At 43.7% G+C, this 27,503-nt stretch overlaps 1 protein-coding gene across 1 annotated transcript in view; it reads right to left on the bottom strand.

Annotated features, from left to right (window-relative positions):
- GPR89B (G protein-coupled receptor 89B) overlaps positions 1 to 27,256 on the bottom strand; it is a 98,107-nt gene extending 70,851 nt beyond the window's left edge. Inside the window, exons 1-7 of the mRNA XM_073617306.1 lie at positions 27,121 to 27,256; positions 25,328 to 25,492; positions 24,253 to 24,312; positions 20,985 to 21,088; positions 11,947 to 12,053; positions 9,762 to 9,863; positions 8,219 to 8,339 (exon numbers count right to left, since the gene is read on the bottom strand). Of these exons, the coding sequence (XP_073473407.1) occupies positions 8,219 to 8,339; positions 9,762 to 9,863; positions 11,947 to 12,053; positions 20,985 to 21,088; positions 24,253 to 24,312; positions 25,328 to 25,369 (536 nt within the window). The 5' untranslated portion in view covers positions 25,370 to 25,492; positions 27,121 to 27,256. The remainder of the gene's footprint in view (positions 1 to 8,218; positions 8,340 to 9,761; positions 9,864 to 11,946; positions 12,054 to 20,984; positions 21,089 to 24,252; positions 24,313 to 25,327; positions 25,493 to 27,120) is intronic.
- Positions 27,257 to 27,503: the final 247 nt, after the last annotated feature.

Raw genomic sequence — 27,503 nt, 5'->3', positions numbered from 1 at the left:
AGATGCTGATGTAAACAAGCATCTCCCCGTTCTGCCTAGTGACAAGTGTCACTGATCACTGCTCCCTGTCATCGGGAGCAGAGATCAGAATAATGACACTGCTAGCCCATCCCCCTACAGTTAGCAATCACTCCCCTAGGACACACTTAACCCCTCCCCGCCCCCTAGTGGTTAACCCCTTCACTGCCAGTGTCATGTACACAGTAATCAGTGCATTTTTAATCGCACTGATCGCTGTATAAATGACAATGGTCCAAAAATGTGTCAAAAATGTCGGTCATGTCCGCCATAACGTCGCAGTCACAATAAAAATCGCTGATCGCCGCCATTACTAGTAAAAAAAAAAAATATTAATAAAAATGCCATAAAACTATCCCCTATTTAGTAAACGCTATAACTTTTGCGCAAACCAATCAATAAACGCTCATTGCGATTTTTTAGCAAAATCTAAAAAGTAATGCGTTTTTTTCAAAATTGTCGCTATTATTTTGTTTATAGTGCAAAAAATAAAAATCGCAGAGGCGATCAAATACCACCAAAAGAAAGCTCTATTTGTGGGAAAAAAAGGACGTCAATTTTGTTTGGGAGCCACGTCACACGACCACGCAATTGTCAGTTAAAGCGACGCAGTTGCGAATCGCAAAAAACGCTCTGGTCAGGAAGGGGGTAAAATCTTCCGGGGCTGAAGCGGTTAATTATATATTTTTTCTTAACACACTGTGACCAGAGCAATATAATTTTACCATAGAAACACTGTACTGCTCTGAGTAAGGGATCAGGATCTTTTTACACAATATTTTTGCTTATAGCAATGTATTACATTGCTATAAGCAAGCATTTTACTGAATGTAACCGATTCATTCAGTCTGTTTTGTTGTGATTAGCTGTGATTGATCACAGCCAATCACATGGTACAGATGGGCTGTGATTGGCCTGTCTGTACCATGTGATCAAATTGACCAATCACAGCTAGCAACACCTTTCTACACATTAGATGGCTTGAAAGGAAGCCATCTATTGTGTCCAACTGTCATGTGACCTGCTGTGATTCCTCACGGCGGTCACATGGTACCGTGAACGCGGTCGGTGACTGATCGCGCTGCTGATTGGCGCATCCTGACAGGACATCATATGACATCCAGTCAGGATGGGAAAGCACCCGCCCGGCCGTCAATCTGCTATTGGCCGGGTGGGAACTAGTTAAAAACTTTTATTCACTCACTTTTATTGCTGTCACAAAGAATGTAAACATACCTTGTGACAGTAATAGGCAGTGACAGGTCCTCTTTATGGAGAGATCTGAGGTCTTTGAGACCCCAAATCCCTCCTCTGCCCCTATAAGCATTCAAAACACCAAGATCGATGTTTCCAAATGCTTTTGATTTTTGAAAATGGCACCGTTGACCAGTGTTAATGTTAGTCTTAGGACTAAAATGGCATTTTAGTTTTAGTCCCATTTTAGTCTTCTGCAATTGTTTTAGTTTTAGTTTTAGTCGTATTTAGTAGACTAAATCTCCAGTATATTTCAGTAATTGCAATTTAGTTGTAGTCAAAGTCTTTTGACTAAAATGGCTTTTAGTTTTAGTCGTATTTTAGTCATCTTAATTGTTTTAGTCGTATTTTAGTCATCTCAATTGTTTTAGTTGTATTTTAGTCGACTAAAATAGTATTTATTTAGTCGACTAAAATGTTTTAGTCATTTTAGTCGACTAAATTAACACTGCCGTTGACATCCGGGTAAACCGGAAGCGATATCAGGTCATCGCTTCCGAGTTACCATAGCGGAGAGCTGTTTAAAGCTGATCCGGGCTTTGCTCTCTGATCAGACCGGTCACTCGAGTGGCCCGGTGGGACGGGAGAGCCAGAGAAAGCCGCGGAAGGTGGCAGGAGGAGGGGGTGGGTATGTCCCTTCCCGCTGCTTGTAAAAGCGATCCAGCAGCTAGTTGGCTGTTAGGATTGCTTTTACAAAATGACTGTCAGCTCTGAAAAACGGCAGCTGCAGGAATCATTCCAGTATGACCACTATATGGGTACATCACTGGTCCGCACAGGGCCATCTTTAATATTGATTGGACCCTGGGCAAACATTTTCTTGGGCCCTCCCACTTGTCAACTATTTTCAGGCAGTGTAGGCTCAAGGGGCAGCTGCTTTGGGCTCCACAACAATGACTGGGCCCGGGGCAGCTGCCCCTTTTGCCCTGCCTTAAAGACGGCTCTGGGTCCGCAACTGGTTAACTCCGCTCTCCACTACCCTAGGAAAAAACAAGCAGTTAACCCGTGCAGTGCATGGGAAAAATACAATTTTGCCTGGAATTCAGCTTTTTTCCCCCTTTAGTTTCATCTGGTGATCCTGCCAGTAAGGCTTTGTTCACACGGGCATATTTAAGCCTACACCCGTGCAAAGGGCTTTGTGTGCCCACACTGGGATGCATAGGAGTTCTGTGCATCTGCATATAGGCAGCCCCAGTGAATGTCATTTGGGATGCAGCGACATAGCCACTGCTCCCCATCTGACATCCGTGTGGGTGCGGGTGCATGCAGGCATGTGTCCCTGAATGCAGACAGGAGGAGTTCGGGCACAAGCACCCTCACCCACACAACGTTCTAACTGGGAGCAGCTGCTGTACTTATTATACAGCTGAAATAAATGTAGAACCTAAACAACTAAATCGATTAATTGACAACTAAACGATTATGAAAATAGTTGTCAACTATTTTCATAATCGATTAAACATTCAGCCGATTAGTCGGCCTGCATACAGAATGCATTATTTGTTTACATATCAGGAAATACAGTGCAGCACACATACAGCTCAGTACACCGTCCATACATGTCAGGAAGTGCCTGAGAACCTGCGAATGTGTGAGGAGCAATGCCTCATGGGACATGTAGTCCTGGGCAGGAAGTGAGTGGTTCTAAAGGCAGAAGTTTTCTTTACCTTGCTATAGGGGCGCGCTATACTATACTTTGCAGCTTGCAACTGGGGCACTCTGAGGGCAGGAGGAGCCAGAAGTGTCAGTGGGGGACCCCAGAAGAGGAGGATCGGGGCTGCTCTGTGCAAAACCATTACACAGAGCCAGCAAGTATAACATGTTTGTTATTTAGAAAAAAAAAAAATCACTTTAAAGACTCTGTGCAGGGAAGATCAGCTTCTGAACCCAGAGAAGGTGGAAGCTGATAGACTGGAGGTAATAGAAGGGATTACAATTATATTTAAAGTTTACCAGTATTGTGCATTATATTCAAAATGATCATATCCATGAAAAAAAAAAGTCTCAGCTTTTAATACTACTTTAACCACTTCAGCCCCGGAAGAATTTACCCCCTTCCCGACCAGGTCATTTTTTGGAATACGGCACTGCGTCGCTTTAACTGACAATGCTGTACCCAAACAAAATTTAAGTCCTTTTTTCCCCCACAAATAGAGCTTTCTTTTGGTGGTATTTGATCACCTCTGCGGTTTTAATTTTTTTGCACTATAAACAAAAGAGCAACAATTTTGAAAAAAAAAAAACACAATATTTTGTACTTTTTGCTATAATAAATAGAATTTTAATTAAAAAAAAAACACAAATTTTTTCCTCAGTTTAGGCCGATATGTATTCTTCTACATATTTTTATTAAAAAAAAAATAAAAAATTGCAATAAGCGCATATTGAGTGGTTTGTGCAAAAGTTATAGCGTCTACAAAACAGGGGATAGATTTTAGGCATTTATTTTTTTACTAGTAATGGCGGCGATCAGCTATTTTTATCGGGACTGCAATATTGCGGCAGACAAATCAGACACTTTTTTAGGACTATTGACATTTATATAGCGAACAGAGCTAAAAATAGCCACTGATTACTGTATAAATGTCACTGGCAGGGAATGGGTTAACACTAGGGGGCGATCAAGGGGTTAACTGTGTTCCCTAGGTTTGTTCTAACTGTGAGGGGTTGGGACTGACTTACTAGTAACACACAATCTGTTTCTTCTCTCCTGACAGGACAGGGATTTGTGCGTTTACACACAAAAATCCCCGTTCCTGCTCTCATTCCCACAATCGCGGGTGGCCGGCGGGGATCATGCCCACCGGCCACGTGCCTGCTACGGCTCTTAAAGCAGCTGCATTATATATACGGCGATTCGTTCAGCAGAGCCATTCTGCCACCGTATATATATATATATATATATATATATATATATATATATATATATACACACACACACACGAGCCGGTCGGCAAGAGGATATTATAACAGATTTCTATCTCTCTTCCACCCTTCATATAGCTTCATGTCTGATTACTAGTTATAATGCCCATATATCCTACTTCTGGGTGTATTTATTATAAATATATATATATATGATATAATATATATTATTACTGTAACTGTTTGACAGTATAAATTAATCCCTCTAAAAAAAGAGCATATATGCCAAAGCATAGGGGCAGGGGTGGAGGGGCAATTTGCCCCTAACATTAGGGGCGGATTGCCCCCATGCTTCGGCATATATTTTTTAGGCATAGATTGCGTTAAAAAATGTTTTATTTTTACTATGTTTTATTGTATTTGCTTGGCAGGTATGATATGTCTTACTGTCATACTGTAATTTTACTTTGTTTTATTGTTAACCATCATTTACTTAGCAGGTACGCCATTAAGCTGCAGCACGGATTCATTTATCTTGACAGCAACAGCATTTGCTCCCACTATACGTAAATCAGCAACTCCAGCGCTGTAGGAGGTGATTTCACCACCACAGTAAAAAAAAAATGGTGCACGTATGCCCATCATTAGAAGTGGGTGGATGAAGGGCGGTATGCTAATGTTGGGCATACCCACCGATCAATCTCTTTTTTTCCTTCGTAAATGCCCAACAAGGACCAGCAACGTACTGGTATGTTGCTGGACTTTAATGCCTGCAGGTTTAGATATCATCTTGGTATCATTCTGTTCAGCCAGCGAACGGCCTTCATGTAAAAGCAATCCTAGCGGCTAATTAGCCTCTAGACTGCTTTTACAAGCAGTGGGAGGGAACGCCCCCCCCCCCCACACCATCCTATCCTAACAGGGAACCCGAGAATGCAGCCAGTGGTTCCGCCAGCTGACCATAGAGCTGATCAGAAACCAGAATGGCCCCAATCATCTCCATCGCCTAAGAAACCGGAAGCTACGAGCATTTCATGACTTAGGTTTTGCCGGATATAAACAGCGCCGTTGGGAAATTGGCAAAGCATTTTATCACACCGATCTTGGTGTGGTCAGATGCTTTGAGGGCAGAGGAGAGATCTAGGGTCTATTAGACCCCAATTTTTTCATAAAAAGAGTACTTGTCACTATCTATTGCTATCATATCATAGGGGATATTGACATTCCCTGAGATAACAATAAAAATGATTAAAAAAAAAAATGAAAGGAACAGTTTAAAAATATAATAAAAAGCAAAATAAATATTTAAAAAAAAGCACCAACGCGCAAAGGTGAACGCAAGCATCGGTCTGGTGTCATATGTAAACAGCAATTGCACCATGCATGTGAGGTAGCACCGCGAAGGTCAGATCGAGGACAGTCATTTTAGCAGTAGACCTCCTCTGTAAATCTAAAGTGGTAACCTGTAATGGCTGTTAAAGGCTTTTAAAAATGTATTTAGTTTGTTGCCGCTGCACGTTTGTGCGCAATTTTAAAGCATGTCGTGTTTGGTATCCATGTACTCGGCATAAGAACGTCTTTTTTATTTCATCAAACATTTGGGCAGTATAGTTTTGCTCCCTCCAGTCATCTGCCCTTCATCTATTCATTAGAATACATGTGCTCCCACTGTGGAGACTCTTCAAAGTTAGATCTAGGGTCTGCAGGATACAGGGTGCCTTGCCGTGGCCTGCAGCTTACGCATGTATTTGCAAATGTGTGCAACTAAACCCCTGTTTTTAAGGCATACTGTTAGATGGGTTAATTTGGTTGGTCGCAGGCTGGTTGGTAAGTTGAGCTTGGAAATTCTTTGGTTTTATTTGACATGCGTTTGCCCTTCCAGTGCTCCTTGCTATGAAGACCAGTTATAGGAGGGGGCAGTGACCTTTTTTTGTATTGTTGACATATTGGTCAGGCAACGCACTGACACCTTTGTTGCCATTGTGCAATTTGCTGGGTGTTCAGTGTGTTCCTGCACCTTTAAGGAGGGTTGGGCTCCCTCCAGTCATCTGCCCTTCATCTATCCATTAGAATACATGTGCTCCCAATGTGGAGACTCTTCAAAGTTAGAGTTAGGGTCTGCAGGATACAGGGTGCCTTGCCGTGGCCTGCAGCTTATGCATGCATTTGCAAATGTGTGCAACTAAACCCCTGTTTTTAACGCATACTATTAGACAGGTTAAATCGGTTGGTCGCAGGCTGGTTGGTAAGTTGAGCTTGGAAATTCTTTGGTTTTGTTTGACACGCAAATGCCTATCAGCAAATAGCTTGGGGTGTCTACGTTCCAAAATGGGGTCATTTTGGGGGGGGGGGGGGGTTCTATCTTGGCATTTTATGGCCTCCGAAACTGTTATAGGTAGTGAGGAGTAAAATCAAAAATTTACGCCCTTAGAAATCCTGAAGGCGGTGATTGGTTTTCGGGGTGCTGTACCCGGCTAGGCTTCCAAAAAGTCCCACACATGTGGTATCCCCGTACTCAGGAGAAGCAGCAGAATGTATTTTGGGGTGTAATTCCACATATAACATGTGTGAGCAATATATCATTTAGTGACAACTATGTGTAATTTTTTTTTTTTTGTAATTTTCAATCACTTGTGACAAAAAAAATAAATATTCAATGGGCTCAACATGCCTCTCAGCAATTTCCTTGGGGTGTCTACTTTCCAAAATGGGGTCATTTGGGGGGTTGTACTGCCCTGCCATTTTAGCACCTCAAGAAATGACATGGGCAGTCATAAACTAAAAGCGGCGTAAATTCCAGAAAATGTACCCTAGTTTGTAGACGCTAAAACTTTTACGCAAACCAATAGATATACGCTTATTGACATTTTTTTTTACAAAAGTCATGTGGCTGAGTACATTTTGGCCTAAATGTATGACTAAAATTGAGTTTATTAAAACTATTTTATAACAAAAAGTAGAAAATATAATTTTTTTCAAAATTTTCGGTCTTTTTCCGTTTATAATCACAAAAAAAAAAAAATCGCAGAGGCAATCAAATACCATCAAAAGAAAGCTCTATTTGTGGGAAGAAAAGGACGCAAATTTCGTTCGGGTACAACATTGCATGACCGCGCAATTAGCAGTTAAAGCAGCGCAGAGCCAAATTGTAAAAAGTGCTCTGGTCACTGAACAGCCAAATCCTCCGGGGCTGGTTAATGAATGTAATTTCTGAACGAAAACCACATACATGGTCTGAAAATTCCTTTCACCAAGAAGTTTTCTATTCGGCTCCTTCAAGTTTTCCCATCACTGTGGTTGAAAATGAACGTCGATTTAACCTAACGATTAGAAAATCGAATGAACATTCTTGAAATTAATTGTTTTTGTATGGCCAGCACTAGTGGCAGCAGGCGCAGGTAGCTTTTATCATCTGCCTATGACAAGGTAGTCTGTCATACATACTCTTTTAGAGTTCTGTCCGAAAAAAAGCAAAACAGTCTTTCATTTTTTTTGCTTTAAATAAAAGTTAATCCTCTGCATTGTGTAAAAAGACTGCTTGATCCTGTCTTCTTTGATCTTCCCCTTCTTCCACTGTCCCCTAATTTCCTGATAACACAGAGTCTATGGAGTCAGGCTGCACATGCTCAGTTTGGTGTGTATTGCTAGAGAGGTTTTTTTTTTTTCTTGGGAGGGTGCATGTGGTCAGCTCAGGGCCAATCAACACAGTCCAGACAGAGGGCCAGGGGTCCTGCAGTCTCATAGGACAGTGAGAAAACTCCTCCTACAAGCTTTAACCAGACACTGATAGAAGTCACAAGACTGCTATATACTGCTGATGAGAAAAGGTATTTAGCGGTTTATATTTACTAAAATATTTGCATTTCCATGTTCTGTGTACTGTTGGAGACCAGATATAGTGAATGCAGGGTCCTGGGTTTAGTAACACATTAATTGTTCAGACTAAACAGAAGTCAGGTAGCAGGACACTGACTGTCCACTGAGCCCAATAAAGCAGTGATTAAGCAAAGCTCAGAAAGTATGACAAAAAGCTCAGAAGAATCAGACTTGGACTGGCAATATCATAGGGACAACAACGTACCTTAAGAAGTAAGACATATAGGTGTAAGGACAATTCACAGCACCAAAACCAGACAGTAAGGCCATCAGTGTCACCCCAATGACTCCCACCCGGCTGATCAGCTGCTCAATGGAAAGGATTCCTGCGGAGAAAAGTCACAATCTAAGTACAGCTCTGAAACCCATCTATAGCCATGTTATACAAGTGAAGTGTTATCAGTGCAAAGACCCCAAATCAACAAAATATAAACACTAAATATCTAAATAAAATAGATGTGTATATATATATATATATCTATATATCTATATATATATATATCTATATATATATATATATATATATATATCTATATATATATATAGATATAGATAGATAGATAGGCAGGCAGACAGACAGACACACACAGTATCTCACAAAAGTGAGTACACCCCTCACATTTTTGTAAATATTTTATTCTATCTTTTCATGTGACAACACTGAAGAAATGACACTTTGCTACAATGTAAAGTAGTGAGTGTACAACTTGTATAACAGTGTTAATTTGCTGTCCCCTCAAAATAACTCAACACACAGCCATTAATGTCTAAACCACTAGCAACAAAAGTGAGTACACCCCTAAGTGAAAATGTCCAAATTGGGCCCAATTAGCCATTTTCCCTCCTCGGTGTCATGTGACTCGTTAGTGTTACAAGGTCTCAGGTGTGAATCGGGAGCAGGTGTATTAAATTTGGTCACTGTAAGTCCAACATGGCACCTCATGGCAAAGAACTCTCTGAGGATCTGAAAAAAAGAATTGTTGCTCTACATAAAGATGGCCTAGGCTATAAGAAGATTGCCAAGACCCTGAAACTGAGCTGCAGCACGGTGGCCAAGACCATACAGAGGTTTAACAGGACAGGTTCCACTCAGAACAGGCCTCGCCATGGTCCACCAAAGAAGTTGAGTGCACACGCTCAGCATCATATCCAGAGGTTGTCTTTGGGAAATAGACGTATGAGTGCTGCCAGCATTGCTACAGAGGTTGAAGGGGTGGGGGGGTCAGCCTGTCAGTGCTCAGACCATACGCCGCACACTGCATCAAATTGGTCTGCATGGCTGTCATCCCAGAAGATAGCTTCTTCTAAAGATGATGCACAAGAAAGTCCACCAGCAAAGTGATGTCATCATGGAGGAGTGGAAGAGGACTCCAGTGACAACCTGTGAAGCTCTGGTGAACTCCATGCCCAAGAGGGTTAAGGCAGTGCTGGAAAATAATGGTGGCCACACAAAATATTGATACTTTGGGCCCAATTTGGACATTTTCACTTTTGTTGCCAGCGGTTTAGACATTAATGGCTGTGTGTTGAGTTATTTTGAGGGGACAGCAAATTTACACTGTTATACAAGATGTACACTCACTACTTTACATTGTAGCAAAGTGTCATTTCTTCAGTGTTGTCACATGAAAAGATAGAATAAAATATTTACAAAAATGTGAGGGGTGTACTCACTTTTGTGAGATACTGTATATATATTTTTTTCACTGAATGTAATTAGTAAGGACATAAAATATATAAATAGATACCGTGCTTTGGGCTGAGAATGGGGAAGGGGTCCCCCAGTTTCCAGAAGAAGTACATAAACGTCAACCACACGACACAGGCGAAGAGTAACCTCTGCCGATGCACTGCAGAGAGGGAGAGAAGGGGTTAACAGCGGGCACTCAACATATTACACGGAATGGCTCCAATTGAACAAGAATAAAACAGAAAAATAATCAAAAAACATTCCGAACCCTCCACCTAAACCCATCTGCAGATTTCAGACAAATCTTATAGTGTAATGAAGTACAATAAAGTACCACACTGGCAATTAGTATTTTTATTTCTTTTTAATTTCATTTTGTGTTTCTATAGCGCTTTTTCTTTCCCTGGAGACGAACCCTTACAATCACTTTAATGAAAATGCTGCTTATGTAAAAGTAATATAAGATTAATATTTGCTACCATTTAAACCAATAATGAATTTTATTAAGCAATAACGTGACACAAAATGATATTCTTGTTCTCACATATCCACTTCTTTATAGCTCTGTAATCTATTTTTCATGAAATAATTTCTTACTTATTACAATTTCTTCCTTAGGCCTCATATATACAGACATTTAAAAAAAACAAGCTGTTAAGCTAGTACTGACACCAGGAAAAAAACGGTGTTAAAAACTTGATTTTATCAGCGTTTTGCATTGGCGTCAATGCTCGTTTAGCAGCGCTAGCTCTCAGCTGCATTTCTCTACTTCTATTCAAAATCAATGGTTTCCTATGGGAGTCCATTGCTTTGAATAGAAGTCGCACCAGAAGTCAGATCAAGATAATCCAACTTGCGGTGCGACTTGTGTGCTGAGAATCTTGAAGGGGAAATCCTCCAAAATGTGGTCTGGTATGGATCTCAAAAGTATGGCATGGGCGCCCCGCCCCAAGATCCATATCAGACCCTTATCCGAGCACACAGCCCAGCAGGTCAGGAAAGGGGGGGGGGGGGACGAGTTAGCGCCCCCCTCCCCCCCTGGACCATACCAGGCCACATGCCCTCTCTGCACCCCCCACCCCAAAGCACCTTGTCCCCATGTTGATAAGGACAAGGGCCTCTTCCCGACAACCCTTGCCGTTGGTTGTCGGTGTCTGCGGGCGGGGCTTATCGGAATCTGGAAGCCCCTATAACGAGGGGGCCCCTAGATTCCGGCCCCCCACCCTAGGTGAATGAGTATGGGGTACATCGTACCCCTACCCATTCACCTAAAAAAAAGTGTCAAAAATAAACACATTACACAGGTTTTTAACATATTTTATTAAGGCAGTTCAGGCTCTACTCCCTCTTCTGGAGATGTCTTCTCCCCTCTTCGGTTCTTCTCCTCTCTGCGCTGTCTTCTTGCTCTTTTGCTGAGTCTTCTCCGACTGCTCTTCTTCCGATGTTGACTCGACGCGATCTCCCAGTGTAATGCTGGGTGCAGAGAGGAGAAGGACCGGAGAGGGGAAAAGGACCAAAAAGGGGAGGAGGACCGGCGAGGGAGAAGACGTCACCAGAAGAGGGAGAAGAGCCGGAACTGCCTTAATAAAATATGTTAAAAACCTGTGTAGTGTGTTTATTTTTGACACTTTTCTTTAGGTGATTGGGTAAGGGTATGATGTACCCCGTACTCATTCACCTGGGGTGGGGGGGCCGATATCTGGGGGCCCCCTTGTTAAAGGAGGTTTCCAGATTCTGATAAGCCCCCGCCCGCAGACCTCGACGACCTTTTTGTCGGGGTCCCCCTTCAAGATTCTCAGCACACAAGTCGCACCGCAAGTCTGATCATCTTAATCCGATTTCTGGTGCAACTTCTATTCAAATCAATGGGCTTCCATAGGGAACCATTGATTTTGAATAGGGGCAGAGAAACGGCGGACAAGGTTTAATGCTCTGTATACAGCGCTAAGCCTTGTTAAACCGCGTTTAACACCTTTTACTGATGTCTGGCATTTTTACAGCTCTAGCGCTGGAGCCTCAGAACGCGCTGGTCCTGTTTTTTTTTTTGGAGCTTAAAAAAGCCATGGTGTGTATGAGGCCACTGAATAACGTGGAGTGGCGTTTTCAAGCTGCAAAAAAAGCTCAAAAACGCCACTGTAAAAAAGTCCGTGTGTATGAGGCCTTAAGATACTGTAAATAAGAACACTCTTATCATATGGTCATCATTTCTATGAATTTAGGGCATTTAGTAGCTTTGTACTCACACAGTCGAATATTGCTCACCACAAAGTAGCCAATGTAAAATGGGACCACAAAGACCAGGACCAATAGGATCACACAGAGATTGAGCTTCCAGTGGAAGTATCTGGAGCTGGAACACAATCATTAATACATAATAAGTTAATAAAAACACTCCAATCCATAGACAAAAACACTCCAATCCATAGACATCCTCTCCCTGCTACACACTAAGTAATAAGCTTATAAATAATGCAGGACTGAGATCAAAAATCAGGATGGATATAAATCAATGATTTAATAAAAAAAAAAAAAAATCAAAGAAATCAGATTTTTTATTGTATTTACCGTATATACTTGAGTATAAGCTGAGTTTCTCAGCACATTTTTTTGTGCTGAAAGTGCCCCCCTCGGCTTATACTCGAGTCACTGCCATCTCTGCCTACCTGATCAGCCCGGGTCATGCAGTCAGACGACAGACGACCAGTGTACAGAAGCCACACCTCCTCCTTGTCCTCGTTCGTGATAGGGGAACACTCAGTTTCCCAGCAGTCAGTGTTTAGTGTTCCACCTATCACGGACGTCCTCTCGTCCTCATCCCACAGACGAGGATGAGAGGACGTCCGTGATAGGCGGAACACTAAACACTGACTGCTGGGAAACTGAGTGTTCAGCCTATCACGAACGAGGACAAGGAGGAGGCGCGGCTTTTGTACACTGGATGGCCGCCGTCTGACTGCATGACACGGGCTGATCAGGTAGGCAGATCGTCACAGGGGAGGCTGCAATGTAATGGACACAGGGAAGTTCTGATATCGCTGTTTTACTAACCTGACAGCTTATTATTCTAAAAAGGAAACCTTCATTTTGTTTTCAAATATTAAAGATTCTAACTACCAGCAAGAATAAGTCCTTACATTTAAAGAGCACCTGTCATTTCAGATCCATCATGGCAGCGCCTGTTAGCGGCATCCACTCACTTGCTACCGCCACATCCCTCACCTTGTTGTGTCACTGCCACATCACCAGCCCTCCCATTAAAGTGAATGGGACTATCGGTGAGTCAACAGCGGATCAGAGGAGGAGCCTCTCCGGGACAGAGATGACAGCTGCCCTTTAAAAATTATGATTTGAATCAAATCCACCCTGTCAATAATAGTATGAAAAGTGCAGCAATCCACAGCCAGCGCTTGGATTTCAGTTTTCTGGAGCAGTAAAGCCGAGGTGCAACTTCCCCCCTCTCTGTACTTTAACCACTTCAATACGGGGCACTTATACACCTTCCTGCCCAGGCCAATTTTCAGCTTTCAGCACTGTCGCAATTTGAATCACAATTGCGCGGTCATGCAACACTGTACCCAAACAAATTTTTTATCATTCTGTTCCCACAAATAGAGCTTTCTTTTGGTGGTATTTGATCACTTCTGCGATTTTTATTTTTTGCACAACAAATAAAAAAAAAAAACGAAATAAAAAAAAAAAAAAAAAAAAAGTTTCTCTTTGTTTCTGTTAAAAATTTTTGTAAATAAGTACATTTTCTTCTTCAATGATGTGCACTGATAAGGCGGCACTGATGGGCACCGATGAGGTGACACTGGTATGCGGCACTGATGGGCACTCATGGGTACTTATGGGTGGCACTGATAGGTGGCACGGATGGGCACTGATAGGTGGGCACAGATGGGCACTGATAGGTGGGCACAGATGGGTGGCACTGTTGACACAGATGGGTGGCACTGATGACACTGATAGGTGGCACTGATGACACTGATGGGTGGCATTGCTGGGCACCACTGATTTTATTTGTGCTATAGAGGTGCCAGTCAGTGCCCATTTGTGGGCACTGATTGGCATATGATGGGCATTAATTTGCACAAGTGGATGGCCATGGGGGATGTACCTGGCCATCCACATGTTAGGTGCTTCCCTGGTGATCCTGGTGGCTTCCCTGGTGGTCCAGTGTGGGCATCCGAGGGGGGGCTGCGCTGATAAACAATCAGCACAGACCCCCCCTTTTAGGAGAGCCGCTGATCGGCTCTCCTCTACTCATGTCTTTCAGACGCGAGTGAGGAAAAGCCGATCAACGGCTCCTCCTGTTTACATTGTGGTCAGCCGTGATTGGACACGGCTGATCACGTGGTAAACAGCCTCCATCGGAGGCTCTTTACTGAGATCGGTGTAGTGGTGTGTCAGACTCACACACCGCACCACCGATCGCCGCGATGTGTGCCCCCACGGGCGCGCGGCGGCTGTTATCCTGAAGGACGTCATATGACGCCCAGTCAGGATAATTGAACCACCTCCCAGGCGTCATTCTGCTATAGGCCTGGCGGGAAGTGGTTAAAGGGCTTGTAAAGGTTTGTGTTTTTTCACCTTAATGCATAGTATGCATTAAGGTGAAAAAACACCTGGCAGTGACTGGCCCCCCAGCCCCCCGTTTTAGTTACCCGAGCCCCGAATTTCCGCTGGCGCGTCCCCGCCATCCCTCTCTCCATGGGTTCCCGGATCTTGATTGGATAGATTGATAGCAGTGCAGCCATTGGCTCCCGCTGCTGCCAATCAAATCCAATGACACGAGCGCCGGGGGGCGGGGCCGAGTCCTGCATTCGGCCTCTATGGATGCAAATGCTGGACTCGAGAGTGCACCCCCAATGTAACCCTATTGGGAGAGCGCTTCTCCTAGGGGGTTATCTGATGCGGGGAGGAGCCGCCGAGGGACCCCAGAAATGGATGTTCAGGGCCACTCTGTGCAAAACCAACTGCACAGTGGAGGTAAGTATGACATGTTTGTTATAAAAAAAAAAAAAAAAAAAAAGATCCTTTAGTATCACTTTAAAGAGTTACTAAACCCTCGTTGTTATTTAAAAAAAAAAAATAACGAGGATTTAGTAACCCTTTAAAGTGATACTAAAGGATTTTTTTTTTAATAACAAACATGTCATACTTACCTCGATTGTGCAGTTGGTTTTTGCACCGATCCTCGACTTCTGGGGTCCCTCAGCGGCGCTCCTGGCTCCTCCTCTTCTCGAGTGCCCTGTCGGAGAAGCGCTCTACTCCGGGACACCCGTGAGGGCGTACTCCCGTGTCCTGCTTTGCATTGATTGACACAGAAAGCAGGACACGGCCCCGCCTCCCGTGTCATTGGATTTGATTGACAGCAGCGGGAGCCAATGGCTGCGCTGCTATCAATCCATCCAATCTGGACACGAGACACCAGCCAGGTAAGTAAAATGGGGGGGGGAGTCTGGTGGGCAGCAGCATGAGAGAAGGTGAAAAACCACGAGGGTTTACAACCCCTTTAAAACATTTCAGTATACACACTTTACACACTTCAATACCGGGCACTTTTCCCTCCTTCCTGCCCAGACCAATTTTCAGCTTTCACCGCTGTTACATTTTGAATGACAGTTGTGTGGTCATACAACACTATAACCAAACTACATTTTTAAACCTTTTTTTTTTTTTTAAACAGATAGAGCTTTTCATTTGATGGTATTTTATCACCACTGAGTTTTTTATTTTTTGCTAAACAAATTAACCACATGCCGATCGGGCCATAGCCGAAAGACGGCTACAGCGAGGTCGGCTTATTCTGGGTGGGCCCACCTGCGGCGCGCACCCGGGAACATCCGTGACCACGGATGACGGTAAATGGCCACTGATAGCGGCCATTTACCATGTGATTGCTCCGTCAAATGACGGAGCATCACTTGTAAACAAACCGGCGTCATATCAAATTTTAACAGTCTTTTTTGATTTATAGAGCAAAAAATAGAAAACCCAGCTGTGATTAAATACCACCAAAAGAAAGCTCTATTTGTGTGAAAAAGAGGACAAAAATTTCATATGGGTACAGTGTTGCATGACTGAGTAATTGTCATTCAAAGTGTGAGAGCACCGAAAGCTGAAAATTGGTCTGGTTAGATAGGGGGTTTAAGTGCCCAGTGGTCAAGTGGTTAAAAAAGACCGAAAAAAAAAAAAAGTTATTGTGTTATAAAATTTTAGCCGCATAGTCGCCCAATTAGACAGAGCCTTGAGGTCGGCTTGTAAATTGGAGACATCCTGTAAGGACGTTATTCCACTGCATAGCTTGGTGTCATCTGTAAACACTGAAATTGTACTTTTAATTTCCAGACCCTATATAATTTATAAAGATAATTAAGAGTCCCAACACTGAACCTTGACCACTGATGACTTTAGACCATTCAGAGTAATAATCATTAACCACTACTCTCTGAATTCTGTCATCTAGCCAGTCTTCTATTTTACAAACTGATCTTTCCAGGCCTGTAGGGGTGGTGGGGTCCTCTTCTCCAGCACCAGGGATGGGCGGTTCTCACTCCTGGATAGAACAGTGGCGTGTGAGTTCTGTTCCATGCAGCACCCAGCTTCACAATGACGCACCTCCAGGGGGGTGTAAACATTACACCCTGGGCTCACAAGTGGTTGAATGAAACTGGGCATAATGGGACATCATCAAAGAGAAGGCCAGTATTGCAGTGAATGCAAAAAGGAACACAGGGTGAAAAATGGCCCTTTAAGAGCTATGGGCGGAAGTAACGTTTTGACGTCACTTCTGCCCTGCAATGTCATGGAGACGGGTGGGGGCCATCTTCCCCTCACTCGTCTCCATACCAAGGAAGGAGCAACATCCGATCGCCTCCGCCGGCGGCTCCGGTAAGCGGAGAGGGGGAGGAGTGCAACGAGAGGAACGAGAGGGGGAGGCCCTCCCCCACCGCCGGTTAAAGTGATCTCGCGGCGAATTCGTCGCAGAGACCACTCTTATCGGAAAGCGAACCGCCGGCTGAAGTAGAGGATACCGGGGTTATGGCAGCTAGCTGCTGCCATAACGATATTCCTCTTCAAAGTTATGCCCCGTACACACGATTTTTTTTTTTTGGACGGATGTTGGCTCAAACTTGTCTTGCGTACACACGGTCACACAAAGTTGGTCGGACACTCCGAACGTCAAGAACGCGTGTACAACGAGCCGAGAAAAATGAATTTCAATAGCCAGTGCGGCTCTTCTGCTTGATTCCGAGCATGTGTGGAACTTTGTGCGTCGGAATTGTGTACACACGATCGGAATTTCCGACAACGGATTTTGGTCGGAAAATTTGAGATCCAGATCTCAAAATTTGTGTGACGGAAATTCCGATGGAAAATGTCCGACGGAGCCCACACACGGTCGGAATTTCCGACAACACGCTCCCATCGAACATTTTCCATCGGAAAATCCGACCGTGTGTACGGGGCATCAGGATGTATATCAGCGTGCGGCGGTCCGTAAGTGGTTAAAAAGCCAGATGAAAACTCACAGAAATATAAAAGATGATTTGCAGCCAGGCCACAGTGGATGGAAGCCGTCCACCGGAAGAGCCGCTTGGGACAGCAAACCGCATGTTGTCAGTGAGGAAACCAATTCCAGTGTTCCAGGAAGTGAGGAGAACCACTGTGGGACACAGGGCAGGATGTGACGTCATACCCGGGGCGGGCTGGCTGCTATGGTAAGGCAATTCTAAACTCCTATTGGCGCCTTTCTTAAGCCACTGAAATATTGGAATGGGTTTCCTCACCGACACCACACGATTTGCTGTCACAAGCTTCTCTTCTGATGGACGGCTTCCATCCAATGTGGCAAGGGTGCAGATAAGCTCTTTAATTTTATATTTTGATATGAGTTTGTATTTGGCTTTTTAACCATAATAAGCCTGTTGATGCTGCACTTAGCTGGTGCCCCCTTGTGTTCCTTTTAGCATTCACCTATTTTACACGGGTGGATGTCATATGTTGTCCTGGACTTTAAGTGGTGATATCTGGATGATGGGTGCAGCTACAGGCATTATCCAGATATCTTTTTTTTTCAGCCTGTGATTCCCTACAGTGTTAAAGCCATCTTAGCAGCTGTTTAGCCTCTTGATTACTTTTACAGGCGGCAGGAGGGGACGTCCGCCCCCCCACCCTCCGGTGCTCCTCCGGTCTCTCTCGTGCGATCAGGGAGCCGGAGAATAGATCCGGCGGTGTACCATAGAGCTGGCCGGGGACCATCTGGTCCCTGGCCAGCTCTATGACCCTTGGAGGCCAGAAGCGATGTCATGACGTCACTTCAGATGTAAACACTACCATTTTTTGTTTGCTGGAAAGCCTGAGATTGTTTTTTTGTTTGTTTTTTTTTTTTTGGCTCTCAGGCTTTCCAGCATAGTGGAGTGATATGGGGTCTTACATGCAGAAGTGAACACATAGGTAGGTCCCGCCTGCATATGTAAACGTTGTTTAAACCAGGCATGTGAGGTATCGCTATGATTGTTAGCATGAGAGCAATATTTCTAGTGCTAGACCTCCTCTTTAACCACTTCAGGCCCGGAAGGATTTACCCCCTTCCTGATCAGAGCACTTTTTGCGATACGGCACTGCGTCGCTTTAACTGACAATTGCGCGGTCGTGCGACGTTGCACCCAAACAAAATTCACGTCCTATTTTTCCCACAAATAGAGCTTTCTTTTGGTGGTCTTTGATCACCTTTGCGGTTTTTATTTTTTGCGCTATAAACATAAAACAAAAAAAGAGCGACAATTTTGAAAAATAAAAAAGCAATATTTTTTGTTATAATAAATATCCCCAAAAATATATATAAAAAAACAAAATTTCTTTCTCAGTTTAGGCCGATATGTATTCTTCTACACATTTTTGGTAAAAAAAAAAAAAAATCGCAATAAGTGTATATTGATTGGTTTGCGCAAAAGTTAACGTCTAGAAACTGTGGAAAAGATTTATGGCATTTTTTAAAATTTTTTTTACTAGTAATGGCGGTGATCTGTGATTTTTAGCAGCACTGCGACACTGCGGTGGACAGATTGGACACTTTTGACACATTTTGGAACCACTGACATCTATACAGTGATCAGTGCTACAAAAATGCACTGATTACTGTGTAAATGTCAGTGGCAGGGAAGGGGATAACACTAGGTGGCGATCAAGGGGTTAAATGTGTGTTCCCTGGGTGTGTTCTAACTGTATGGGGATGGGACTGACTGGGGGAGAAGACAGATCGTTGTTCCTACTTAGTAGGAACAAACGATCTGTCTCCTCTTCCCTGACAAAACAGGGATAATTAGCCACTCAAATCTCTTCTGCCTTACTGGGAATCACCGGTTGAAAAGATCATCCTGGTATAACTACAGAAATCCGAGGACGTCCTATGGGAGGCAATAAAAGAGACATGGTCATCTTGCCCATATAGGGCAAATTTACTGTCCCTGGAAAGGACTTCCTTCACTGCTTCACCATGGTCATTGGCCCTTTTTCACCTCTGACATTACTAGTTTACACTCCTATGGTCACATAACATTTATCTAATTCCACACAATTTAGAGGTCCTTATAACCATGAAGATTTCCTATACATCATGCACCCTTTTTAGGATTGCAAGTGTGCTCTCGGCTTCTCCACTGGGTCTCTTTCCTTTAGCTAACGGGACAGACATGTTTGGCCAGCCCTTTTTTGCGGTACCACATTGTCATGATTCCAGCTGACACGTGAGTATTTTCAAGCATGGCCGGCCATTTTATTCTACCCTATTTTCCCTATGTTTGGTTGTTACATTAGATCACGCTGGTTATTTATATCCCTTTTCCAGATTATCGATGTATCCGCTACTGATGAGTGGATTGAGTCCATGAAACGCGTCGAGCCTATTCAGATGCACTCATTCACACCAAAATTTTTAGATGGTTTAACCATCTTTATTAAACCATATCCTGCAAATCCATATAATTTTGTTCACCTCACAACATGGGGGGGGGGCTAATATGTACATCTCATATTGCAATGTGCCATGCTGTCATCACCTTTTTACACTTTTTAATTTTATATTGTCATTCTTTTTTTAACATGTATGTAATACTGTATATGTCATGCCATTTATTGGTTTAGAAATAAACATACAGATTTTTTTCATACTCATACGAATTCTCTTGGTTTCGCTATACACACTTCTTTTAAAGTCCCCCATCCCCCCTTGTTGCATAGAAGCTGATTAATGGGTGAATGTATTGCTGCGCCCTGCATGAACTGAGCACAGGTTCACTTCAAAAGCTGAATTTCAGGAATTTAGCTCCTTTGTAAAAAGTGAAGTCCAATGAGGTGCATAACATCTCCTGGACGTATCTCTATTATTTACAGTATCTCACAAAAGTGAGTACACCCCTCACATTTTTGTAAATATTTCATTATATCTTGACACTTTGCTACAATGTAAAGTAGTGAACACTTTCACAAAATACAAAGGCTTCTGTGAATAGGCAGCAGAGGGGACAGGCAGGCAAAGCTGTTCTGTGTGCTTCTATCCTCTTAGATCCCAGAGTGTCTCTCCAGCAAAGCAATAAACCGGTCAGATATAAATAATAGGAATATGTCCAGGAGGTGTCATGCACCTTGGACTTAACTCTTATAACCCGTACACACGGTCGGATTTTCCGATGGAAAATGTCCGATCGGAGCGTGTTGTCGGATATTCCGACCGTGTGTGGGCTCCATCGGACATTTTCCATCGGATTTTCCGACACACAAAGTTGGAGAGCAGGAGATAAAATTTTCCGACAACAAAATCCGTTGTCGGAAATTCCGATCGTGTGTACACAAATCCGACGGACAAAGTGCCACGCATGCTCAGAATAAATAAAGAGATGAAAGCTATTGGCCACTGCCCCGTTTATAGTCCCGACGTACGTGTTTTACGTCACCGCGTTTAGAACGATCGGATTTTCCGACAACTTTGTGTGACCGTGTGTATGCAAGACAAGTTTGAGCCAACATCCGTCAGAAAAAATCCTAGGATTTTGTTGTCGGAATGTCCGAACAAAGTCCGACCGTGTGTACGGGGCATTAGTGTGCCGTCACTTTTTACAATGTGAATGAATTCCTAGAATTTAGTGAAAACTTTACTAAACCCAAAACGACATGTGAATCAGTCAGGTATAAGATTGCGGGAACAATACATGAAAAACATAAAAAGAAATCTCTAACAGGCCAGGGATTTTTTTGTAGGTTGATGATTTTTACTCACCTGCTACTTAACAGTCCCAGGATCTCAAAAATAATCAGTTCAAACATAGTGCAGGAGAAAGCGAAAGTCACAGAGAAGACGACTTGAACGACATACTGCCGCACCTAAAGAGAGAACAGAAATCGATTGGTCACCGCCATGACTGTACACCCAGAAGGCTTTCTCTATGATTATCATAAGGCAGGACAGGGCAGAACGATGCCATAGCTGGTCACACACAATACAAAGTTAATCTGTGCTACTGTTAGATTTACCAACAGCAATATAGCATGAGGGCCTGTCTATCTATCTATCTACAGTGAGGGAAAAAAGTATTTGATCCCCTGCTGATTTTGTACGTTTGCCCGCTGACAAAGAAATGATCAGTCTATAATTTTAATGGTCGGTTTATTTTAACAGTGAGAGACAAAATAACAACAACAATATCCAAAAAAATGCATTTCAAAAAAGTTATAAATTGATTTGCATTTTAATGAGTGAAATAAGTACATGACTTAGTACTTGGTGGCAAAACCTTTGTTGGCAATCACAGAGGTCAGACGTTTCTTGTTTGCACACATCTCAGGAGGGATTTCGTCCCACTCCTCTTTGCAGATCCTCTCCAAGTCATTAAGGTTTGGAGGCTGACTCGTTTGATAGCTCGAAACTTCAGCTCCCTCCACATATTTTCTATGGGATTGGCTAGGCCACTCCAGGACCTTAATGTGCTTATTCTTGAGCCACTCCTTTGTTGCCTTGGTCGTGTGTTTTGGGTCATTGTCATGCTGGAATACCTATCCACGACCCATTTTCAATGCCCTGGCATCCAGGGAAGTAGGTCTTTACCCAAGATTTGATGGTACATGGCCCTGTCCATTGTCCCTTTGATGCAGGGAAGTTGTCCTGTCCCCTTAGCAGAAAAACACCCCCAAAGCATAAATGTTTCCACCTCCATGTTTGACGATGGGGATGGTGTTCTTGGGGTCACAGGCAGCATTCCTCCTCCTCCTCCTCCAAACTCGGCGAGTTGAGTTGATGCCAAAGAGCTTGATTTTGGTCTCATCTGATCACAACACTTTCACCCAGTTTTCTTCTGAATCATTCAGATGTTCATTAGCGAACTTCAGACAGGCCTGTACATGTGCTTTCTTGAGCAGGGGGACCTTGCGGGCGCTGCAGGATTTCAGTCCTTCACGGCGTAGTGTGTCACCAATTGTTTTCTTGGTGACTATGGTCCCAGCTGCCTTGAGATCAATGACAAGATTCTCCTGTGTAGTTCTGGGCTGATTCCTCACCGTTCTCATGATCATTGAAACTCCACGAGGTGAGATCTTGCATGGAGCCCCAGACCGAGGGAGATTAATAGTTATTTTGTGTTTCTTTCATTTGCGAATAATCGCAACTGTTGTCACCCTCTCACCAAGCTTCTTAGCGATGGTCTTGTAGCCCATTCCAGCCTTGTGTAGGTCTACTATCTTGTCCCTGACATCCTTGGACAACTCTTTGGTCTTGGCCATGGTGGAGAGATTGGAATCTCCAATCACATAGGTTGGACTTGATGGACTTGTGTCTTTTTTCAACCTCACCTACTATGTAACTATGTAATCTGATTGATTGATTCTGTGGACAGGTGCCTTATATACAGGTAACAAGAAGAGATTAGGAGCAGGAGAGAGTGCTCCTAATCTCAGCTTGTTACCTGTATATAAGGCACCTGGGAGCCAGAAATCTTGCTGATTGATAGGGGATCAAATACTTATTTCACTCATTAAAATGCTAATCAACTTTTTTGAAATGCGTTTTTAGTTGTGATTCTGTCTCTCACTGTTAAAATAAACCTACCATTAAAATAATAGACTGATCATTACTTTGTCAGTGGGCAAATATACGAAAACAGCAAGGGATGAAATACTTTTTTCCCCTCACTGTATCGATCTAATATATCTATCCTATCAGATAGACCCTCATACTTAGAGGGTACTAGTACAGTTAGATGGGAACTTATTTGGCAATCCTGAACCAATCTTATCACCTTACTTCATACAAAAAATCCTCCAATCATGCCCCCCCCCCCATTTCCACTGGGAAACCAACTCGTCCAAAAGTTTCAGGAGCCCAGGAGATTGCTACTCCTAGAAGTGTCAGTCTCCTGGCAGACCGGCGATTTTACAGCTTCAGATCAGCGTTTGCACCTTCCCCGTTTGTTCTTCTTGCAATTTAACATTCGATTTCCCTATCTGAGTGTCAGGGCTGGGCTCAGCCCTTCCTTCTCAGAGCTGGCCGCTCAGCTGTCGGCTAATTGCCAGCTCTTATCTCTCCAACAGTTACTCAGCTGTTGATGATATCCTGCTCGTCAGTCCTGCCTACTTAAGCCGTTCAGCCCAGTGGAGCTCTGCCTTCGCCTTGGTCAACATCACAAGAGACATCTCCTGCTTTCCTGTTTAAAGACTTGCTTTGCTAATATGCCTTCTGGCTGCAGATCCTGCTTGCTGTTCCACTACATTGATCCCTGACTTCTGGCTTGGCTGACTATCCGTTCTGGTTACTGAACTTTGGCTATGTTTTGACTACGTTTGTTCTTTTTACTTTTATTATTAAACAAGTGTGATTTAACTGTACTTCTGTCTCGGCCTGATTTCATGGTTTCTGACACTGAGGAGGGTTGCATTTACCAAACATTGGGGTTGTTTATGGGTGTGTTGCCTGTTAAGCCTTATCTCTCTGTGGAAGACCTCTGAGCGCTGGGTGTGACTGTTTTTTTTTCTTGTGTTTACCAGTATGACTGACTTTGATTCATATTTCTGATATAGTCACCAGCTACTCTAGAAAAAGAGGATTACCTAGGAATGCTCCAAAGAAGGCAAGTCTGTAGATGGGCTAAGAGAAGTCTTACTCCAAGGCAGAAAGTCACTTTGTGCCCTGGAGTGAGAGAAAACCCACATAGGCCTTAAAATAGAGGAGGAGGAGGAATCAGATTCTGCATAAGGAATGAATAAATATGGCTGATCCCATGTACATATACAGGAATTGTGCAATCATTTTACAACCATATACATCATCCCTGTCTGGTCAATTGGGAAGGATAGAGACACAGAACCCGGAGGGCCGAGAGAAGATGGCAGCATAGGGAAGAGACTGACAAGGGGGAGCTCAGACCTCACATTGCTGGGGGAGGGTACCTTCGGAGTTAAAAGAAGTTCTATGGTCCCATCACTTTCATTTGATAACATCAGCATTGTAGTTTACCCTCTTCAAGGATCGCTACACAATTCTCTATGGAGGAACTCACCTCGTAGTCTTTGAAGAGTTGCCGCATGAAAAACAGCCAACCAAAGCCAAAGAACAGCAGCTGGGAGGACACAAAAAAAAGAGAGACATGGCGATGTTAAGGTGTTGGGAGAAACATGAAAGCTACAGAGAGTATAAAGAAGAACGGCTGCACTCTGATGTCATCGCTCATTTAGGAAAGAAAAACATTTTTCTAGGTCCATAATGCAGTAGTCTGTAACCATAGCCACACCACCGACGCGTTTAACCCTGGTTGGGCTTAGTAGTGGAAAGTGACTAAGTCCAATCAGGGCGAAGCGCATCAGTGGGGTGTGGCTATAGGCAGGGACCGTTGTTGTTGTTTTTTTTTTTTTTTTTTCAAACGACGAGCAACATCAGACTGCGGCCAATCGCACATAACCTCTAAGGCAACAGAGGACTGACACTGGGGAGTCTGAAATCTGGAGCAGTGCTAAACAGAGCGGACATCAGCCTACAGAACATGGGAAGCACAGTCACTAAGTGGTCAGCACCGGGGTCATCGGTTCCAAACCCAATCACAACTACCTGCATGGAGTTTGCATGTTCTCCCTGTGTGGGTTTCCTCCACACTCCAAAGACATGCTGATAGGGTAATTGGCTCCTGTCTAAATTGGCCCCAGTATGTGTGTATGTATGTATGCGAGTTCATACAACCTTAGGGACTGATGTGTATGCACAATATATACACTATATTACCAAAAGTATTGGGACGCCTGCCTTTACACGCACATGAACTTTAATGGTATCCCAGTCTTAGTCCGTAGGGTTCAATATTGAGTTGGCCTATCCTTTGCAGCTATAACAGCTTCAACTGTTCTGGGAAGGCTGTCCACAAGGTTTAGGAGTGTGTCTATGGAAATGTTTATGGACCTTGCTTTGTGCACTGGTGCGCAGTCATGTTGGAACAGGAAGGGGCCGTCCCCCAAACTGTTCCCACAAAGTCTAAAGTCTTAGGGTGACAACGCTTACTGTACTGTGTCTATGGAGGAGCAGCGTTGTCACCTTAGGAGAGGACTACAGAAAACCCCTCCAAATAACCTATTCCAGAGCCTCACCTGAGAAATGACCATAAGGATGGAGTCGAAGAGGAAGCTCATGGTTGATTGGTATGCAAGTCCGTTGATTGTCCTGATTGTAGAGACCCCACAGTCCAGGGGGACCTTCAGTAGAGGAAGAGGTGGGCGGGACCTTCACATGCCGCGTCCAATCCTTGCATGGCACTGTGGAAGTAAAGTACACATTATGAGTGGATTCAATTAAAGCAATCCTGCACTGAAATCTACCCAACCTTCCCAATATAGACTACATCTCTCCCTAATATATATATATACACACACACACACATTATATATATATATATATATATATATACAGTACTAACTTTTCCTTACAAATCAGAGCTCTGAGCCCCATCCAATGCTGGTTACTAATTATGTTATATTATTATTATTCAGTATTTATATAGCGTCAACAGTTTGCTCAGCGCTTTACAACTTGAGGGCAGACAGTACAAATACAATACACTTTAATACAGTAGGGATCAGAGGGCCCTGCTCCTTAGAGCTTACAATCTAAGAGGGAAGGTCAAGAGAAACAAGGAGGTAATAACTGTGTGTTCTGTTTTAAATGGCATCGACACACCTCCTCAGATCCGGGTCTGTCACAGATATTATTATGGTCACCGGCTGACTCGGCACCATCCACAGGCAGCTCAACTCTTCAATAAAGTCACAGAAGTTGAATCCAAAACAAGATTTTATTTCAGCTGATCGCAGTACATTGAATTCAGTTTTTTTTTTTTTTTGGGGGGGTGGGGGGGGAGTCTAGCTAGGACTGAACTAAGTAGCACTAAACGGAAGCGGAGGATAGAGGAAAACACCAAAATCACATAGTAAACAATGAAGAATGACGGGGTGCAAGGAGAGGACAGCTCCCCAAACGGAGTCTCCGAAGCCGGGATGAGGAGCAAGGGGGGGGGGGAATTCTTGTGATTTATCCGAAGTCTTATCTGTCCTGGGTACCGAGTCCATTTTTTTTCCTTCATCCCCTTCCCCGCTCCGGAGACTCCGTTTGGGGAACAGTCTTCTTGCACCCCATCATTCTTCATTGTTTGTTGGATGATGGAACCCCTTATGATCTCTTAAATCACGTTTAATTGGGAGGTTACCTCACTATATTCACATAGTAAACAGGTTGTAGAGGGCCCAAGCCAAATGGCCATATTAGGGCAATGATGTCATAAAGTGACCTTAGATTGTAAGCTCCTTGAGGGTAGGGACTGATGTGAATGTACAATGTATATGTAAAGCACTGCGTAAATTGACGGCGCTATATAAGTACCTTAAATAATAATAAGCATTGTATAGATGGGGGGATTCCCAGAGCTGCGACTGATTGAGCACTGATTTGGCAGAAGTGACAGATTGCTTCCAGGTTAAGTAGAGACCACGCCCCCTGCTTATCCCTAGAGAGCCAATCAGGTCTGTGGCGGTGCACCTCATCAATTTGCTGCTTCTCCTTTACCGTCCAATCACAGGCTTGGGGGGGGGGGGAGGGACAAGCCCTGTAAATGTTACTGAAGTTTTGCAGAAAAAAAAAAATCAATCAGGGCTCCTGTCCTGCCAAGCAGGGTTGTGCACTGTGGGGCGGAGCAGTGTAAATCTCAGGACTGGATGGAGAGGAATACAACCCCGCCCCCCCCATGTATGTATTCCATGGAAGTATTCAGCTGTCTGGAGTTCAGACATTTTAATAAATCAGACCCTCTGTGGGCCCCTCAGTCCCAGAAATCAATGCCCCCCCCCCCAGTACACTGTTACAATGTATCCAATGTATCCTCAGCACTCACCTGATCCACACTGTCACTTCTACCCTTCCTCTCCCAACAACCACATCATCCTCCTCAGGAGAAAGAGATCAGCACACAAGACAGACACAAAGGTGTCCTCATTTCCTGCACCGAGTGGTAATGATCTGGGCAGAACCTCGGAGCCCTCCGCGTCCATTGAACGTAATGAAGATTGAGCTAAAGAAAAATGGCCGCAATATGGAGACGTACAATAAAAGGAACTCTTTGTTCTCTAGTGTTTGTGCTGTTCTTGGTTTTGGATTGGCTGGCGGGAGAAACGTCTTCACATCAGATGTTTCGTCAGATTTCGCGACCCGTCAGAATGGGCAACGGAAGTGACGTTTCGTCGCCGCCATCTAGCTACACCCCGCATTCCTCCACAG

This window comes from Aquarana catesbeiana, linkage group LG02 (genome assembly GCF_042186555.1).
Source record: "Aquarana catesbeiana isolate 2022-GZ linkage group LG02, ASM4218655v1, whole genome shotgun sequence".
Lineage (NCBI taxonomy): Eukaryota > Metazoa > Chordata > Amphibia > Anura > Ranidae > Aquarana > Aquarana catesbeiana.
The sequence above is the reverse complement of the archived record's forward strand: the minus strand, read 5'-3'. Positions and strand labels throughout refer to the sequence as shown.